The 19526-nt window shown below is 44.1% G+C and overlaps 1 protein-coding gene across 6 annotated transcripts in view; it reads right to left on the reverse strand.

The window, feature by feature from the left end:
* KIF9 (kinesin family member 9) overlaps positions 1-19526 on the reverse strand; it is a 53340-nt gene that overhangs the window by 31398 nt on the left and 2416 nt on the right. For 5 of the 6 annotated variants that reach the window (XM_077777322.1, XM_077777320.1, XM_077777321.1 and 2 more), the window contains 9 exons: positions 16847-16944; positions 15198-15363; positions 13326-13432; positions 11058-11282; positions 5375-5458; positions 5169-5261; positions 4249-4396; positions 3107-3171; positions 462-539 (listed from right to left, as the gene is read on the reverse strand). In XM_077777322.1, coding sequence (XP_077633448.1) covers positions 462-539; positions 3107-3171; positions 4249-4396; positions 5169-5261; positions 5375-5458; positions 11058-11282; positions 13326-13432; positions 15198-15363; positions 16847-16939 — 1059 coding nt within the window. In that variant the 5' untranslated portion in view covers positions 16940-16944. Of the gene's footprint in view, positions 1-461; positions 540-3106; positions 3172-4248; positions 4397-5168; positions 5262-5374; positions 5459-11057; positions 11283-13325; positions 13433-15087; positions 15364-16846; positions 16945-19526 lie in introns of those variants that run through there. The other variant, XM_077777323.1, reaches the window with a different exon arrangement.

Here is a 19526-nt window from a genome sequence, read left to right on the forward strand (position 1 = left end):
TCTACATTGTTGGAAACATGCTAAGTTTTGCTAGTCTGAAGGTGAAATTCCACTAAGGTTTCAACCTGCATTTCCCTGGTTAGTGGTGATGCTGAGCGTTCCTTCTGATTGGTCGGCTGTGCTTGCTGAAAGGGATCATACAGGCTGGCGGGAAAGAGGTTCTGTAGTGATATAACCAGAGGAGCCTGAGAGATGGTCCACACTGACTGAACTCTGAAGCAGCTCTCATGTAGAAGCCTGGGGCAGTCAGAGGCCCTGAAGCCTCACACATGAACTGGGTGGTGACCTGACTTAGCCCTTTTACCTGTGTGGCGGCTCCCAAGTGGGGGTCCCCAGGGGCTCGGAAGACTCTGGCCTGTCCCAGGATCTCATCGAGGCAGGAAGGGAAGCCAGGCTGTGTGACCCAGGCAGCAGACCCACACACTTCCAAAGGGAGACACCTGCCCACCAGCCCTGAGTACCTCAGCATCATACTTTTCATTGATGGCAGGCTCAGTGGTGACCAGCTTCATCCTGCTGGCGAACCGCAGTGAAGACAGCTGAAAAACAGATCAGACAGACCTCTAGGTCTTTGGCCAATTGCTTGAGAACAGAGATATTTTTAAAACAGGCCAAAGGAGTCTTCTGGGAAAGACGAATTTCTGCATATAAGCATATTCCAACATCAAGTGTAGGGTTTCCTTGGGGGTTCCACTTGAGTCCCTCTGGGGGGGCAGCCAGGCAGGGGTAATTATGGCTGTAGGCCCATGAGGTGGCCGCATGAGTAGGCACTTGAGAAACAGCCCCGGCGCTGTGCCCCACTGCACCAATGTTACAGGACAGGTGGAGGGCTGTTCCTTGGCAATGAGGAGCTGCCAGTGGTAGAAAAAGGCAGGCCCGAGATCCCAGCCTCACGCCATGCCGGGTTGACTCAGGGCTCCGAAACGGAGGGGTAAAGGGAGGAGGGTCACCCAGAGGTGGCGCAAAGAAGGCCCCAAAGGGCTCCCCCTTCAGGCAGTCTGCTCTGGTGGTTAAGAACTCTGCCGCTGACCAACCGCACAACCTCAGACAGGTTTTGTAACTTCTCTGTAAAGTCGGGGAGACTTTGTGAAGAGGTGGGCAATGTGCTCTGGATAGACCTGGCCACAGGGAGCCCTCGGGAGGAGACCCTGTCACTACAGTTGGAGCTGCTCCTGTGTGGGGTGGGCTCGGATGCAGCTGCTCCAAGCGCAGCAAGTGTCCCCCTTGCAGTGTTTACTCCCACATGCACATGCAGTGGCCCTGAATAAAGCAATATGACCCACGACAGGAACAGTGTTAAGGTTTTAAAGCATTTGGAGAAGAGAATCATTAGCTTCAACACCCCAAGATGCCTTCGTCCCAAGCCCCTGAGGCCTCTCCACAGCTCCTCTAGGCTCCGTGGGCTCACAAACCTCCAGGGACAGCGGGTATAAGCAGAGTGGTTTCCTATTGATGACCAGCTCAGGGGTGGGGACGAGGAGAGACAGGGGCCTTCCACCATCTTGGAGGGCATTTCTCAACAAGGCAGCCAGGAGGCCCAATTTTCACACAGCTCCTCTTGGGTTCACTGATGCTATGTTATCCTACGTAGCTCCTGAGGCCATCCTCTGGGGATGCTGCTTGCACGTCAGCCAGAGCCCCCTCGCCGGTCTCCCGAGGCCCAGGACACTCGCCCTGGAAGCAGGGACGGTCCCTGAAGCAATAGCCTGGGAGGCCCTGCAGGAGCATCTTGCCCTGCAGTGTGCCTGGAAAGGACCTGTTTCACCTTAGTGGATTCTACAGATGACCCAGGCTTGCCCAAAACCTCTGCACCTGACAAAACATCCATGGAGAACTTTCCAAATCTGTCTTGTTTATGATGAGTGGCCCTTCAGAGGAAGAAGGGAAGCCCCAGCCGGGGGCGCCCCGTTTGTGAGCTCAGTTGTATCACTGCCTCAGCCATCAGAGCCCGTATTACCGCCTCTGGGTCTTATAAGCTTGTCCCCTCCCAGGTCCCCTTGGGGCCCGCTGCTGGGTTCATCTTCCTGAGTCACAACTCTGGCCACAGCCCTTCCTGCTCAAACCCCACGACACTCCAGCAACTGTCAGAACAGCCACAGTGGCAGCCTGGCCGCCAGGGCCCAAGCAGCCTCTGCAGTTTTTTCTCCCTGCTCTTCTTTCTGAGCCCTCCCCACAAGGGCCAGCTGTTCCTGGCATGGGCCACACCTTCAGGCCCACCGTTGCCTCTGCCAGGAGCATCTCGGTTTTCTTTTTGTTTTACTTTATTTATTTTTAAATATTTATTTATTTTGGGGGAGAGAGAGAGAGAGAGAGCATGCAAAAGGGGCAGAGATAGGGGGAGAGAAAGAATCCCAAGCCAGGCTCCATTTTGTTAGCACAGAGCTCGATGTAGGACTCGATTCCACAAACCATGAGATCCTGATCCTGAGCCAAAACCGAGTCAGCCACATAATGAATTGAGCCACCCAGGCAACCCACATCTCTGCTTTCTGTACCACCAACTCTTTAACCCCAGCCAGCTCGGTGCCCACCTTCCTCACCCTACTTTCAGGAAAAGTCCCTTTTCCTCTGAAGGATTCCTTCATCTGGGCCTCTCCCATTACTCAGGGCCACAGCAAGAAACCCTGAGGCCCAAGGCCCCGTATAACTCACCTCTACTGAGCTGCCCTTCCCCCACCCCCCTATGCTAAATGCTTACTGCCTGTCAGTTTGCACCAGCCTTATAACCACAGCCTGGAACCCTATGGTGCTTCCAAGATTTTTACACATGTAATTATGAAGAATAAGCAATCAGTTGCCCTAGATCCCAATTCACGGGAGCAGCACCCCAAGCAGCATGGTTCTTGCCCCTGCAAAACTCTCTTCACACAGACCCCACACTGCGCCTGCTTCCTGCCTTGCCTTTTCCTCAACACAGCCTCTGCCCCTTGGTACTTGGTATTTGGACCCCACAACAATTTCAGTGGATTCATCCCCTGGGTCTCTTCCCTCTTGACAAGGTCTATGGCCCAGTATGCCGGCTTAGCCAGCCCGGAGCCAGCCTTACCCAGCCCTGGAACCCACGAGCAGGGATTCCAACCAGGCCGCCTTGGCTATCTTTACGTACCGTCTCTTCTAACTGGGCGGCTTCTCCATAGATGTTTGTCAAGAGGACCATATTGCAATTTCCCCCTGCAGAGAGCAGGACACAGAAGGGCCATGAACCATGTGGGTTTTCTGCCAAGAGATTCCTTTAAGGCTGGTGGGGGTCTGCTACGGATTGCGTGTTTGTGTCCTGCCAAAATTCCTATGTTGAAGTCCTATCCCCCAGTGTGATGGTATCCGGAGATGGGGCCTGGGGGAAGTGATCAGGTTTAGATGAGGTCCTGAGGGCAGAGGCACCATAATGGGATTAGTGCCCTTATATGAGAGAAAGAACTCTGTCTTTCTTTCTGATCCCTCTTTCTTTTCTTTCTTGCTCTCTGCTGTGCGAAGGCACAGCTCTTTTCAGAGCTGAAAAGAGCCCGCACCAGGAACCATCATGCTGAACCTTGACCTGGGACTTCCAGCCTCTAGAGCTGTGAGGAATTAAAGTCTGTTGTTGAAGCACTCCAGTCTGTGGCATTTTGTTAGGGCCACCTGAGCTGACTCAGACAGGGTCGGAAGGGACACGCCCAAGCATGTGTGAGGCTGGAGGAGGGCAGGGGAGGGGGGAGGCCACTGGATGTACCTAAAAGAGGAGCAGAGGAACAGCAGAGGAGAGACCAGAAGAGGAGAGACGGCCTGGGGCAGGGAGAGGGCTGTGGGCCAGGGCTTTGCTACTGGTGGCTCTCAATCAGTAATCAGAGGCCCTATGCTGTGCCATCAGGCCCAAAACAAAAGCCTGGGGACACAAGGATGACAAGACATGACCCCTGCTCCTCTGCAAGCAGCCTGTGGGGGAAGAGAATGAGGAATGGCAGGGGCCCTCCACCTGGTCTTGAAGGCCGTGAAGGATTCTGCCAGGTTTAGGGCTGAGGGGAAGCGAGAAGGTAGTCCCAACAGAGGCAAAGTTTAAGCAAAGTTTCTGAAGGAGCAGCGCTGCATGCTGTGGTTGACAGAAAAGGGGGCCACGCATGACTCTGCCTTTTTAGCTGTGTCTGCGACCACGGTGAAAAGGCTGCAGGGAAGTGCATGCCGCCGGAAGGTAGCAATTCCATTACCACCAGCAGCAGCTATGCCTGTCCTGTCCCTCCGCCCTGGGCACTGACCTCCCTCACCTGCCCTTACCTAACGAGTCCTTGAGGGCGTGGGTGAGCTTGCACTGCCGGAAGGGGATGTGGTCCCGCTTCTGGTCCCCGAGGGCAATGATGGCCTGCTCCAGGAATGACAGCGACTTGTTGATGTACGTGGCTTCCTTCAGGACTCGTCCCTCAGACTACAAACCAAAGGTCAGTTCCACTTCACACCAATGGGGAGGCTACCCCACTGGGAACACCGCAGGTGGGTGGCCAGGCCAGAGCCCCCTTCCCAGAGCCAGCTCTTCTCTCAGTATCATGGGACTGTATTCCATCATGGCCTAATACTAACACTCACAGGGATGCTCACACAAAATATTCATGGGAACTCTCATGGGAATATGAATAGTTCTGTGAATATTCACCCAAACAGTCACGTAAGAGTCACACTGATATGAATTCGCACAGGAATGTTTGTGCAGATACCTGGGCAAATCATCCTGTGACTATCATACACATAAAAACACTTAGTCAAATTCATATAAGAATGCTCACTGCATACTCGTGTGAATGTTTATGCTAATACTCATACGCCCATGAAAGCTGAGCTGAAATACTCATGGGAAGACTCATGTGGATGCTCCCAGTCTTATGCAGAGAAATGCCACTACTAGCACCAAGCATCTTCTGAGAGCACTTACAGGGGGTCGGGCACCTGGCTAAGAACTTTGGGGCCATCCTCTTTTTCAATGTTCACAAAAATCCTATTAGGTACAAACTGCAACTATGATGCACCTGTTTCCCCTCTACTAATTCCCTCCCTCCAGCTCCATGGGGTCAGGCCCACGTGCTCCACTGTACCCAGCTCAGGACTGGGCTCACGAATGCCCCTCGAGGGACATCCCATGTGAATGGGGACAGTGTGGGAAACAGGGCTGTGGCTTGAGAAGGGACGCCCTGCTCCCCACTTACCCCAGACTTCCCCAGCCTTTCCGAACCCGCCAGATCCACCAAGTTAATTTTGGAAGTGATGTACTTTTCATCTGATAAGGTCCGCGAATGAGCCTATGAAACATCCAAACAGAAGTCAGATGTCACAGGGAGAAGCTTCTATCTGGAGCAGGCCCTGTGGGACTGGGCCACCCCCCTCCCGGGCCATTCAAGGACCTCAGACCCACCTCCACATAGATGGTGAAAATGCAGTGTGACCTGGACGAGTTTTTGTTCATCGTGTGGGAGGCTATAATCCTATTGGCTTCTCCCTGAAGAGGAGGGAAAGTAGACAGCATTTTGAAGAATTAAAACAATAAGGCATTTGGGTCATTTTCAGCTATTCTGACAGGTATACAAGTGATTTCATGTTACTGTAATCAGACAGACCTTCCAGAAAAAGTCTCATTTATAGACTAGTAGAATGGGAGACTGACTGGAGTCCAGACATAGGCTTTCACCCTCTGCTAGGGATGTGTGAATTTGTAGAGCTATCTGAAAAGCAAAGTAGCAATAAGAATGACAAAGTCCTAAAAATGTTCATGAATACTGAGTAACAATCAACTTACATAATCAATGATTAGGGAATGGTCTATCTGTACAATGGAATGTTATATAGCCAGGAAAATGGTGACAAATATTTTTTAATAATAGAGAAATGCAGAATCCAAAATCATAGCAAACTGTCTTCAATGGCACATTAAAACGATCATATAGCAGAGCACTTGGGTGGCTCAGTTAAACGTCTGACTCTTGATTGTGGCTTAGGTCATGATCCCACGGTTCATGAGTTTGAGCCCTGCTCAATCTCTGTCTCTCTCTCAAAATAAACTTAAAAACTTAAAGAAAAAAAATCTTTGCACATTTAATCCCATCTTGGCATCTGCTTCTCAAAAGGCCCAGACTAACATATTTTTAAAAGGCTATTGAACAGACTGACAGTTGACTTCTCACTATGAATGAGGGGAGCCATAACTTTGCAGTGATCTCTTTAATATGGTAGAATAAAACAAATGCCAAAATAGAATTGTATACCCAGAAAAAAATATCTTTCAAGACTGAGGGTAAAATGAGGACATTTCAAAAAACAAAAAACTCTTTGTCACCAGCATGCTCACTGTAAAGGATGTAAAGCAGAATAAAGAAAACAATCTCCAGTGGAAGGTGATGGAGAAAAGAAAGAAAAAGCAATGAGACTGGTAAATACGAGGGTAAATATAAATGAACATGTACTATATAAAATATTAATAATGATGCCCCTGCAGAGTCAAAAAACAAAAACGTAAAACGTAAGGCAGCAATCCTAAGGTTCTTATAGAATGCAGGAGGAAGTAAAAGGTTTTCATGAACTTTAGATTTTTGAGGTTTTATTTTTTTATTTATTAAAAATTTTTTAATGTTTAGTTATTTTTGATAGAGACAGAGCATGAGCAGGGGAGGGGCAGAGAGAGAGAGGGAGAGAGAGAAAGAGAATCCCAAGCAGATTCTGAGCTGTCAGTGCAGAGCCTGACATGGGCTTGAACTCACGAGCAGTGAGATCATGCATGACCTGAACTGAAATCAAGAGTCAGATGCTTAACTGACTGAGCCACCCAGGTGCCCCTATTTTTAAACATTTTAATTATAACACAATTAAAATGATGATATTATAGTAAAATATAATAAAAATTATGATAAAATGACACTTTATTTTGATCCATAGGAGTTTCAAAGAAATGTATAGGGAGGGCCCCTGTATCCTTCACTCAGCCTCTCCCTAAGATAATGTCTTGCAGAACCATAGCACATCATCAAAACCAAGAAGCTGACTTTGGCATAATCCACAGGGCTTATTCAGCTCTCACTAGTTAGACATATTCATTTGGGTGTGTATATTAACTAAAGGTACCAAGTTATTTCTGGGATAAACTGAGACAGTGAGAGGATATAAATATGAATGAATGTACAACTTCTAAATTAGTAAAGGGGAAAGCAAGTATAATAAAAAATATCCAACAAAAAAAGGGGCAAAACATGGGTAAGGGGCATTAGGGAAGTCATTTGTTGAGATGAGCACTGGGTGTTACATGTAGGGGATGAATTACTGGATTCTACTCCTGAAATCATTATTGTACTATATGCTAACTTGGATATAAATTTAAAAATAAATAAAAAATAAAATAAAATAAGGGGCTAAACAGATAAGAAAAATAAATGTAGAACAAATGAAACAAAGATGTATGTAATTGCATGATGTATGTAAACCCAAATATATCAGTAATTACATTAAGTGCAAATGCAATGAAATGCTTTGGTTAAAAGATAAAGATGGTCAGACTACCCAGAGTGAATTATGATGAAATGGAAAATCTAAACAGACCTATTTATGAATCAGTAATCAAAAACCTGCCAACAAATAAAAGTCCAGGGTCAGATGACTTAACTGAAGAATTCTACCTGTGAATTAAAAAAAAAAAAAACTTTGGGGGGACACCTGGGTGACTCAATAGGTTAAGCATCTGACTTTGGCTCAGGTCATTATCTCACAGTTCATGAGTTCGAGCCCCACATCAGGTTCTATGCTGACAACATGGAGCCTCCTTGGAATTCTGTCTCTCTTTCTGCTCCTCCCCTGCTTGCTCTCTCTCTCGCTCTCTCTCTCAAAATAAATAAACTTTAAAAAATAAAAAAAAATATGTTTTATTTATTTTTGAGAGAGAGGCAGAGTACGAACAGGAGAGGGGCAGAGAGAGGGAGACACAGAATTTGAAGCAGGCTCCAGGCTCTGAGCTGTCAGCATAGAGCCTGACGTGGGGCTCAAACCCACAAACAGTTAAGATCATGACCTGAGCTGAAGTCAGATGCCTAGCCGACTGAGCTACCTAGATGCCCCTCTACCTGTGGGTTTTTAAAACAAACTCCTCTTATGTGCTCTTTACACAAAGAGTTAAGACAAAAAATTTATATACGTTCAATTAACCTAAAATCAAGAATTTTTGTTCATCAAATAACACATAGAGAGTTAAAAAAAAAAAAAAGCAAGCCACGGGAAATATAACATATTTACAATACATATAACTGAAAAAGGATTAGTTTTCAAAGTATATAAAGAATTCATGCAAATAAGAGGAAAAAAAGACATCTGTAAAGATAAAAGATATGAAAAGGGAAATCCAAATGGTCAGTAAACACATGAAAAGTCCTTCATCTCATTAGTAATTAGGGAGAAGAAAACACAGAGCAAAGTGGGAAAAAACAGACACTCGCCAGATTGGTCAAAATTTTAAGGTCTTAAGGTCTAACCCGCTATGGGAGTATACCATTATGGGATAGAGTTGGCATTGCCTAAGAAAGTTAAAGACACACTCAATGACCCATAATTGCAGTCCTTGGCTTTACCCAGAAAAATTCATGTTTATGTACATGAGACAGACATACAAGAATGTTCCCAGTGGCATTGTCTGAAATATCCCTCAAACTAGGAAAACCCACATATCCACCAGAAGTAGAGTAGGGGCTCCTGGGTGGCTCAGTCAGTTCAGCATCTGAGTCGATTTTGGTTCCAGTCATGATCCCAGGGTTGTGGGATGGAACCCCGTGTTGGGTTCTGTGCTGAGTATTGAGCCTGCTTAAGATTTTCTCTCCTTCTCTCTCTACCCCTCTCACTCGCTCATGTGCACCATCACTGTCTTAGAAAGAAGGAAAGAAAGAAAGAAAGAAAGAAAGAAAGAAAGAAAGAAAGAAAGAAAGAAAGAAAGAAAGAAAGAAAGGAAGGAAGGAAGGAGATAACTTGTAGTATATTCAACCAACACCCAATGTAATACAGTGATGATGACAATGAAAAATGTATAGCAAGAACATAGATGAATTTCACATAAAAAGTAGATAAGAGGAAAAGTAATCAGAATTAATCCTATGTGATTTCTTTTATATATATAAAAGTTTTCAAAAAAATTACAGTATGCTGTTTGAGGAAGCTAGAGGTGGTAAAGCCATAAAGACCAATGAAATGATTACAAGTCAGGAGACTGGTTACTACTAAGGGTATGAATAAATACTTATTCATGATAAAAACTCTTCCCAAACTTGAGCCTTCTTTAACCTTAAGCCACCAAAAACCTACAGCAAATATCATGCTGTCAGAATGTCAGAAGCAACAATAAGAATGAATGCTCTATTTGCTGCCTCTGGGATGCTCTTTCTTCCTTGTAGATGCAAGGGCTCCAGGTTTAAATTACCCTTGAGGACACTTATGTGACCATTTTAAAAAATATAAAGGTTTATTCATTTTTGATGGGGAAGAGGGGCAGCAAGAGAGAGGACTAAGGATCTGAGGTGGGCTCTGCACTGACAGCAGTGAGTTTGATGTGGGTCTCCAACTCACGACTGTGATGTCATGACCTGAGCTGAAGTTGCATGTTCAACCACACAACCAAGTGAGCCATGTAGGTGCCCCACCTATGTGACTTTTTAAGTAAAGTTTTATTGACATAAAATTTTTTAACATGTTTATTTATTTATTCTGAGAGAGAGAGAGCAAGTAGGGGAGGAAGACAGAACCCCAAGCAGGCTCTGCACAGTCAGTGTGAAGCCCAATGTGGGGCTCGAACTCATGAACAGTGAGATCATGGCCTGAGCTGAAATCAAGAGTAGGAGGCTTAACTGAGCCACACAGGTGCCCCTATTGACATATAACTTAAATTATAAATTTTGTATAAAATTTTCTGTTTTTATACAATTTACGATTTTTTAAAAACAAATTTAGAGTTGTGCAACCAACACCACAATCCTGTTTTAGAGATGTTATATCACTCAAAAAGTTCCCTGGGCCCATCTGCAGACATTTCCCACACCCTCCTCCCAGCAATCGCTAATTTACCTGTATCTCTAAAGATTTGGCCACCGGGAGCATTTCAAATGAAAGGAACCAAACAGGATGTGATCTGTATTTCTTTTACTTAGCATGTTTTTGAGATTCATCTATGTTGTAGCATAAATATATCAGTATTCCATTTCTTTTTATTGCTAAATAGTTTTTCATCATATGGATATACCACATTTTGTTTACCCATTCACCAGGTGATAGACATTTTGGTTATTTCCAGTCTAGGGCTATTGTGAATAATGCTGCTATAACATTTGCTTACAAGTCTTTGTGTGAACACATTTTCATTTCTCTTAGGAAAATGCCTAAGGGTAGAAGAGCTAAGTTCTATCATAAAATTAATTAACTTTTCAGGAATCTGTCAAGATGGCTGCACTATTTTATATTTCACTGTGAGGTATAGGAGTTCCAACATATATGACTTTTAATTTTTTTAAATGTTTATTTTTGAGAGAGAGAGAGAGACAGAGCAGGATCAGGAGAGAGAAAAGGAGACACAGAATCCGAAGCAAGCTCCAGGTTCTGACCTGTCAGGACAGAGCCCAATGTAGCGCTCAAACCCATGAACTGTGAGATCATGACCTGAGCTGAAGTTGGAGGCTGACTGAGCCACCCAGGCGCCCCCAATATGACTTTTAAAAGATAACATACGCTGGGGAATTTATAGATTTGTAAGAGCTTTTATATACTAAGAATGTTAATTCTTTTTTTTCTATACCACAAATGCCCATGATTTCATATTAACTGAAAAAAAGGACAATTTCAACTATGTTAATTTTTGTTCCTATATATTTTCATTACTATCTGAACTTGCTAAATGAGCATATATTAACATTCATTCTGGTTATCAAAGTAAAAAACTAAGAAGGAGGGAGGGAGGAAAAGAAACAAAGGAAGAAAGGAAGGGAGGGAAGGAAGGAGAGGGAGGGAGGGAAGGAAGGAGAGGGAGGGAGGGAAGGAAGGAAGGAAGGAAAGAAGGAAGGAATCCTTCGATTTGGTCATCTCACCTCAAAAAGGAGGCTGAATGCATCCTCCTCTTGACTTGTAAGGTGGACTGACAAGCCCTTTACAAAGACCCCTTGAGGGTTTTCCACGATGGTCATTGGTGTGACTGATGGTCCGACATAGGGCAGAGTGGACAGGAGATCAAACAGACTCTCATTGTAGATTTCCAGGTAGGAAACACGCACAGTGATGGCGTGTGTGGGGCGTTCTTCGATCATCCTAAAAACCTACATGGGATATTGGACAGTAGTCACCAAGAGCAAAACTTCAATGACCAATCGGCATTAGGAAGAGTTCTTACTGCAGCAGGGAACATCAAGAAGTACAAAAAAAAGATCTCTGTCCTATAAGAATTTACAATCTAGCTGGCATGATGGTCATCATCATCCACAATGACTATTAATAGATCATTGAGTAATACTTATTATCACCTTGTAGTATTTTGAAGCCTGTCATAACAGATTGTACAGCCATGATGAATGGAAACGACTTTGAATTGAAAATTGAAAATCCCTCATTTAATGGAATCTCTCTCGCCATATATAAGCCATTATTTAATCCTATTCTTACAACTCCCCTGTGACTGAAGAAGGGTAGGGGCAATGCCCATCTGAGGAAAGCCCCATGCAATGAAATTATGTGTCTATGGTCATTCAGCTAGTAAGAGAAGGAGCCAAGTCAAAACTCAGCCTTCCCAACTCCCAATACCTATAGGTGGGTGATTTTGGACTGGTTTTCCCCCCTCTCTGGATCTTAACTTTCTGAGTTGTCAAATGGGGGTGAGTGTGGTTGGCTGGATGATCCCTGAGGCCCCCGTCTTGCTCTAATAGTTGAGGGCTGTGCTGTCTAACACGGCAGGCTCTAGCCACAGGTGGCTGCTGAGCACCTGAAATGTGGCTGATGCAAATAAGGAGCAGAATTTTAAATTTCACTTCATTGTAATTAATTTGAATTGAAATTTAAAAATAGCTGCTAAAGGGGCCCCTGGGTGGCTCAGTCAGTTGAGCATCTGACTCTCAATTTTGGCTCAGGTCATGATCTCACGGTTGTGGGATTGAGCCCCATGTCGAGCTCTGTGCTGACAGGGAGGAGCCTTTTTAGGATTCTCTCTCTCCCTCTCCCTCTGCCCTTCCCCAGCATAGTGCGCTTGCATGCTCTCTCTTTTTCTCTCTCTCAAGGTAAATAAACTTAAAAGGTGGCTGCTAAGTTCAGTTACTGGTAAACTTTTCAGTATGTTGGGAACAACTTGAGTTCATAAATCTACTTTTTCAACTGTGAATTTTATGAAATCTAAATGCAGATCGAGTATTCCTGATTAAATATTTAGTGTCTGAATTGAAATGGGCTGTAAGTGTAAAATACACACTGCATAGTGAGAAAAATAACGTAAAATATCTCAAGAATTTTTATATTGATTACATGTGGAAATTATATTTTGGGTATACCGAGTTACATAAGATATATTACTAAAATCAATTTCACCTTTTTTACTTTTTAAACTGTGGTTACTAGAAAACTCAAAATTGCACGTGTGACTTACACCATGCTTCTACTGGGCAGTGCTGGGCTCAACTACCGAAGTCTAAGATGCTGAGATACCGAAGCTTGGACAGTGGGATGTGAAGGCTACTGCTTCATAAATTAGAGCATGGGTGCTTTATACACTAGAGGGCCATCTACGTTTTTTATAGGACAAGGCTATAAAACCTCAGGATGCTTTGGGGGGAAAGCCCTTTGCCTCCCACCCCCCAACAGAAGGTCCTCACAGAACTCCAAAGGAAGGCTCTTCTGTACTGTCTTCAGTTATACTGCTACACCCCCAGGGCTCACTCGGTCCTGAAAGCTCATGCTGTGTCCTGATTCTTCCCTATGCTCTGTCTGGGGCTGTGGCAGGGGAAGAAGCCAGAGCCGGCCAGGGAGGAAGCTTTGCAAGAGGCCATATCCCCCTCATTAAAACAAGGCAGGAATGTGATTAGGACCTCCAAACCCTCAATTACGGGATCACAGACCATTGCAGCAGCAAGAAGCTGGTTGGCATGTCCAACTCCCTCTTTTGCAATGAGGAAACGGGTTCCTCATGGGCTTGGGTCAGACCCTGAAACTTGAACTCCCAGTTTCCTGAGGCCTCTGGACACCCCCCCTGCACCCCCCCATTCCTCCCTACTCCCGCCGCCATGTGTGTCCTGTCTCCAGTAGCAGGCCTGGGATCAGCAGCAGCTGCAGTAGAGAGGGGACCTGTGTGGCACCCTGCCTGTGGACCCACTCGCTACCTGCTGTAAGGCACGAGGAAGGATCCCCCGGTGCTTGTAATTCTCAGTTGCCCCTGTCATGGTATATGTCTTGCCGGCTCCCGTCTGCCCGTAACACATGATGGTACCTGCAAACATTTGGAAGCACATCTTGGTGATGTCCAAGAAAATAGCTCCAAGGAAGCTCTGCTATTCCCCAGCACGCCTGGTGCCAGCCTGGACCCTGGCATGAAGGTGGCCATCAAGAGCAGCCACAGACATGAGGGATCCTGCCTTGGGGGACAGGGTGAGGGGGAAAGGACACAGGACATAAATGGTCAAAACACAGACTGCTGCTCTGAATCTGTGGCCCAGGTAGTGCTCCACTGCTCCCTCTGCCAAGAGAAAATCAGCCCCTAGGGCTGCTGAGCAGAGTGAGGGATCCCAGGGAACAGAGGAACTGGGAATTTTCCTAGACAGGTAAGGAGGGAGCTAGGAACACTGAACTCCAGCCCTTCTGTAGCAAGGCCGTGAACTGTCAGAGTCTCAGGGGTAGGCCTCCCTCGGGCTGGCCAGTCTGGAGGCAAGGAGAGCTTTCAAAGTCCCCAGGAAGAGATGGGAGTGGGAAGGGAATTTCCTGTTAATGGTGAGAATTCTTTGTAGACTACAAGTTCCCACAGGATCAAACAGGGCTGCTAGTTGGCCCCATGCCACTTCCAGAAACAGATTTTGATAGGTCCTGATCTGGTCCCACCGCCTTCTCCGGGAAGACTTCCACTTGCACCTCTCACATCTCTTAGGTCTACTGTCGTCACCACCAGGCTCTGGGACACGAACCATGCTTCACCCTGGGCTCTGGTTCCCATCCACTCATCCTCCTGGCTTGGCCAGCCTGAGCCAGAGCCCATCCCAAACGCCACTTTCGGGCAACACCAGGCTGTGGAAATCAGTGTTTGCCTTACCCACACCAATGCTCTAGTTCCTGGGATTGGTAGGTTTTGTACAAGGGACTCAAATTCAGCCTGTTAAGCTGAGGTCAGGAACAGTGTCTATTGACACAAACGTGCAGGAAGGAGTCACTTCAGCTGGGACTCTGAGCCCATTTGTCATTCTACAGCACCCCGTGCCCAAAACTCTTAACTTCCTGGGCCTTCTTAGTTCCTCTGTCTCTACCTCCTCCAGGCCATATCCCCTCAGGGTCAATGAGGACCACACCAATGTTTCACAAGCAGGGTACGTTACAATGTTTGGCCATCAACTCTAAACTGACTTTTAAACAGAAGACCTAAAACCTGCAGCCAGGAAACATTCTAGTCACATGGGCGAAGTTTACTAACTGTGATATATTCTTTCTACGGAGTTTCAAATCTTAAGATTTTAAAGCAATCTTAGACCAAACTAGTTTGTAAAAATCTCCCAATAAAGCTGCTTTTCATTTGTTAAGAAAATCAAACTCCACTCCATTTTTTCATGCTGTATGTAAATAACTCTATGCTACAACAGGAAGAATAGGTTTATTTTGCTGGCAAAATGAATGGAAATAGCTCCTAACAGGTAGCCAAGAGAGAAGTATTTGGACTCCATCACATTCATAAGGCCATTATCTTCAAAACTTGTATTTGAGAGATTTGAAACAGGGTAATAATTTAATCCCCATGATCCATAGAGAGCCACAGTCATTTAATCTTCCTAGGAAGGTAGGACCTCAGAACTTTGGATCAAGTCATGCCCACAATACCACCAAGCAAATAATAAGTTTTCTACCATAAGACTATGGAGATGGACAAATAAACAAAAGTTAGCATGAGAGGTGATACTTTATTTTATTCACCATAAAATACTTGCACCTCTTCCTCCAGGAAGGGTTCTGCGGGTTCTTACAGTCAATTAATAACAGTTAATTAACTAAATTACCATTATATCCGTCGAGGGCCTGAGAAACCACATTCTTTGCGACCGTCTCATAAACCAAGTCCTGGGAGGCATTGTGAAGAACTCCATCCAGCTTGAATGACCAGTCTGTCTGCTGGTTATTGACAACTCCTCTCCGAATATCTTTTTTTAAGTGAATATCAATGCTCTAGGAAGAGAGAAAGAGTTAGCTAGCTAGTTCAGTGATAGGAAACTGGTATGAAAAATTCACTGATAGCTGAGGCCTGACCTGGAGACAACAGAGGAAGCAGACTTTAGAAGAACGTGGATACCCACACATGGGCTGATATTCTGATGAGTTCTTTGGAATGGGAGAGGAGAAGGGAGGCCACACCACCCTCAAGGAGTAAGGATCAGGAGACTGGAGCACTTACAGGTTTCAGGCCTTGTCACCCTAGGTGACAGGGTGCTGTTTGTCTTGATTCCTGCATCTATGATAAGGGGTCAAGCATATTTATCATGTTTTTTTATTAAACAAGCTTTAGACACATATAATAAGCACAGGGATGCCTTGACTTTGGCTGGAGAGAAGAATGGGCTTGGTGACAGAGGCCTGGACTTGAGCCACTTCTTTTACATGCTATTGCAATGATGAATTAATAGCTGCAGAAATGGCTCTTGGCTTCTCAGACAGTCTCTCACTAGTATTACAGCAAATCGAAGGTGCCTACTACTTGTAATCAGCATATCTTTAGATGCAAAGATTTAATTTTTTTTTTTAGATGCAAAGATTTCTAAAAACATTTTTAGACTTTTAGATCTCTCTATAGCAAGGCACTAAGACAGTAGCTAGTTTAGGAACATAGTGGGTTAGGTCAAGGAGAGATTCCAATCTTCACAGTGGGGCCTTCTGATGTAAAGGGACTCTTGGAATTTTATACCGGCTGCCCTAATCCAGGAGCCAACACACAGCCAGATGCAGGAAAAGTAAGATCGAGCAAGAAGAGGGGCTTTGTCCATTCACACATTAAATGTTCTGTGCTTCTGTTCTCACTGAGACCGTGCCCAGCAGGAGTCACTGCACAGGTCTGCACATGAGCTTCTCATTGACTGTCAAGACTTTCAAAGTTTGGGCAGTCTGCTCTTGGATTCTTCCTTAAAGAATGTCTTCATACTGCCCAGGTTCACAGATGTTTGCTGAATAAAAACATAGGATCGCTCAACCTGTCCCAAGCCTGTCATGGGCTTCAAAAAGGTAGTCAGGACAGCGGTTGGGACACAGGGATACATAAATCTTTCCAGTTCTCTGGGTAAGAGTTTCTCCCACTGGTTTGGCAAGTTGAATAGTTATCAACTTAAGACGTTCTTACTGGACCCCATCCCGGAGGGATCATGTATATCTGATTGCCACAAAGTTTTACGAGCATGGACAAATGTCAGCTTTTCTATGTCAGATACAAGGATGAAAGTAAACTTATTAACCACAAATATAATTCAAAGTGGGAGTTTCAAGAGTTTCCTTATCAAAAGAGATTCAAGGGGAATGGTTTGGATTTGTTGGAAGTCTGGAGTCCATCTGAACTTTTATTGACTCTGTCTTGGTTCTTAAAGGCTGTTTGGAAATGGGGTCCCACTTCAGCAAGGGGGGACAGAGAGGACCAGGCTGGTGAAGGCAAGCACATCCCACTTACTTTGTTGTCGTCTCCGTATTTGATCATTTCGTGAGCAAAGTCATCGGTGGGTTTGACACGAACAAAGGCAAGAACTTTTTTCCTAGTACCCATTCTAGCTAAAAAGAAGAAAATAGTGCAACTTTCAGCTGTCATCATCAAATGGCAATTAGAGGGGAGGTGTCATGTATTAAGATCAGAACAGAGTGACTGATGCAATCTGTGTTTTCCTATCCCACTGAGACCCAGTCTTCTTTTCTGCCCCTTCGTATGTCATTGCTCTACCCACAGGACACACTATTCAACAAGTACAGGCACTTCCTACTCTGCAGGCTCTCTCAACATCTTCCACCCATGGCCCTCTAAGAGAGAGAAATATGAAGCAAAAAGAATTCTCCCTTTAGTGGCCTAATCTTTGACAGGTTTCCTAAAAATGTTCTGTACTTGAGTTCACTTATACTTTGCCTCATTCATTATGCTTTCCTCTAAAATACTATGAAATGCATTTACTTAATTTTCTTGTCTTCACAAACACACTACTTCAGATGCAGCAGCTCCTCTTTTACCTTCGTTTTACTTAGATCAGAAAACGATTCCCTATAAGTATATTTAATCTAGCCCATTATCAGATACTCTTTCTTCTCTGACAGTCCATTGAGAGAAAAATCAAACAGCCCTCTACCTCCTCTTCTTCTCGTAAACCTCACTAGAGTTTCATCATTTTCTTTCAGGTAGACACACTTAAATTTGTATTCCTTTATTTATACTGCCATGAAAAATTACTGTGTATAACAAAATGTTAAATTAATGCTTGGTGTGGCTTCACGGGATACAATGTAAGCATATAGGTATAAGTGTTAAGGAGAGAGATTTAGGTAAATGACCTTCCTACTATAATGAGAGCTGTCCTGTAATGGAAAAGATTCAAACAAGGTCAAGATGCCAGCTAGCAGAGATGCTACCACTCTGCTGCACTGAGTGGAGAGTTAATTAATTTCTAAGATCCTGTCCAACTGAAGTATTTTATAACAATTTTTAAAAATTGAATTGCACAACCAAGTGATAACTAAGAAATCTCATATGTTATTGGATATTAGTCGCATTGGTGAAGTCACACTAGGCACTTTCCTGAGAGTGGCTGTGTAGAATTATTTAATACTAATTAGACAGTAAATTTTGGTTCCAACATTGACATGGAGTGGAAAAACAAAGAGGGTTATTAAAGAGAAGTAATGATTGTGCTATTTTTATTGCTTTAAGGGGAACTTAAAACTTAGTTCTTCAAAAAATAAAAATAAAAAACAAAACTTAGTTCTTCAGGTGCCTCTTATACACTGATGACAAAGGATTAAATATTGAGGGAAAATGTCAAGAGCTCTAAGGAAAGCTAAGGAAAAATCAACCGGTAATCATCATCAAATACATTCAACCTAGTTAAGTAATACCACAAAACCAGATGAAAGTCTATGAAGATACACTAAACTTCATTGTTCGAAACTACTGGGGTCATTAACATAATACAATTTTAAATTGTTCAAAGGGGAAACATTTCTAATTTTATATGTAAGATTTCCTAATATCAACCTAGTATTTTTTCTTTCCTTCTTTTCCAAAGGATGTGAACAATATCAAGTGCTCTATGGTCATGGAGTCCTAACACTGGGCTCTTGCATTTCAATAATTTCACTTTTATGGAACTATGAACATACAGAAAGAATGTTAAAAACTCAGTTAGAGTTAATACTCCAATTGTACCAAACACATTTGGAATAGGGAAAAGGCCCGAAGGTCAGGATGTACACTGCTTGGTACACTTCTCTTGTGACCTTCCTGTAGGGGTTGAATCATGTTCAATAAGGGACAAGGCATCTGCACTAAAATAACTTCATAGGACAGGAAAGAGGAGTTGAGGCCAAAGAAATCACCTGTATGCTTCTGTAAACAACAATAACAACCAGCAAAGGAATCTGTTGAATTCATGAAGAGTTAGGGAAACATGAGACATAGGGAGCTGATTCAATTTCATATTCAAATTGGAAAATAGCAGCAACACAGTTATTAAGGAAAAAATAGCTTGCTGAACTACCGCAAAGCACTCTAATAAACTGCTATGATGCTTAATATTTTTTAAAAATGAATTGTTAAGACCTTTACTATAAAGAAAAAAATCATGCATGACAGGGATTTCTTCTATGAATTACAGCTAATTATTTCACTTTTTTTTTTTTTAAGCACATTAAGGGGCACCTGGGTGGCTCAGCCAGTTAAGCAGCCAACTTTGGCTCAGGCCACGATCTCACGGTTCGTGGGTTCCAGCCCCGCAGTGGGCTCTGAACTGACACCTGGAGCCTGCTTCAGATTCTGTGTCTCCCTCTCTCTGTGCCCCTCCCCTGCTCATGCTCTGTCTCTCATTCTCTCAAAAATAAATAAACATTAAAAACAACTTTTTTAAAGCACGCTAAATAAAGAATATTAACATTTCCCCCGTATTATCTAAGAGGGGTTCACTGAATGTTACCTGATAGATTTTAAGGACATTGAACACATTTCTCGACGCAACTTGCAATGACCAGATTTTTACAACTTTATTAACCATCATCAATGGGATGAAGTATCCCTATAGAAGCAAATTATTAAATAAAGACAGGTCCTGCCCTTTCAGTCTACAGTTTCAATGATGTAGACAAATGAAACTCTAACC

This window comes from Crocuta crocuta, unplaced genomic scaffold (genome assembly GCF_008692635.1).
Source record: "Crocuta crocuta isolate KB4526 unplaced genomic scaffold, BGI_CrCroc_1.0 scaffold77, whole genome shotgun sequence".
Classification (NCBI taxonomy): Eukaryota; Metazoa; Chordata; class Mammalia; order Carnivora; family Hyaenidae; genus Crocuta; species Crocuta crocuta.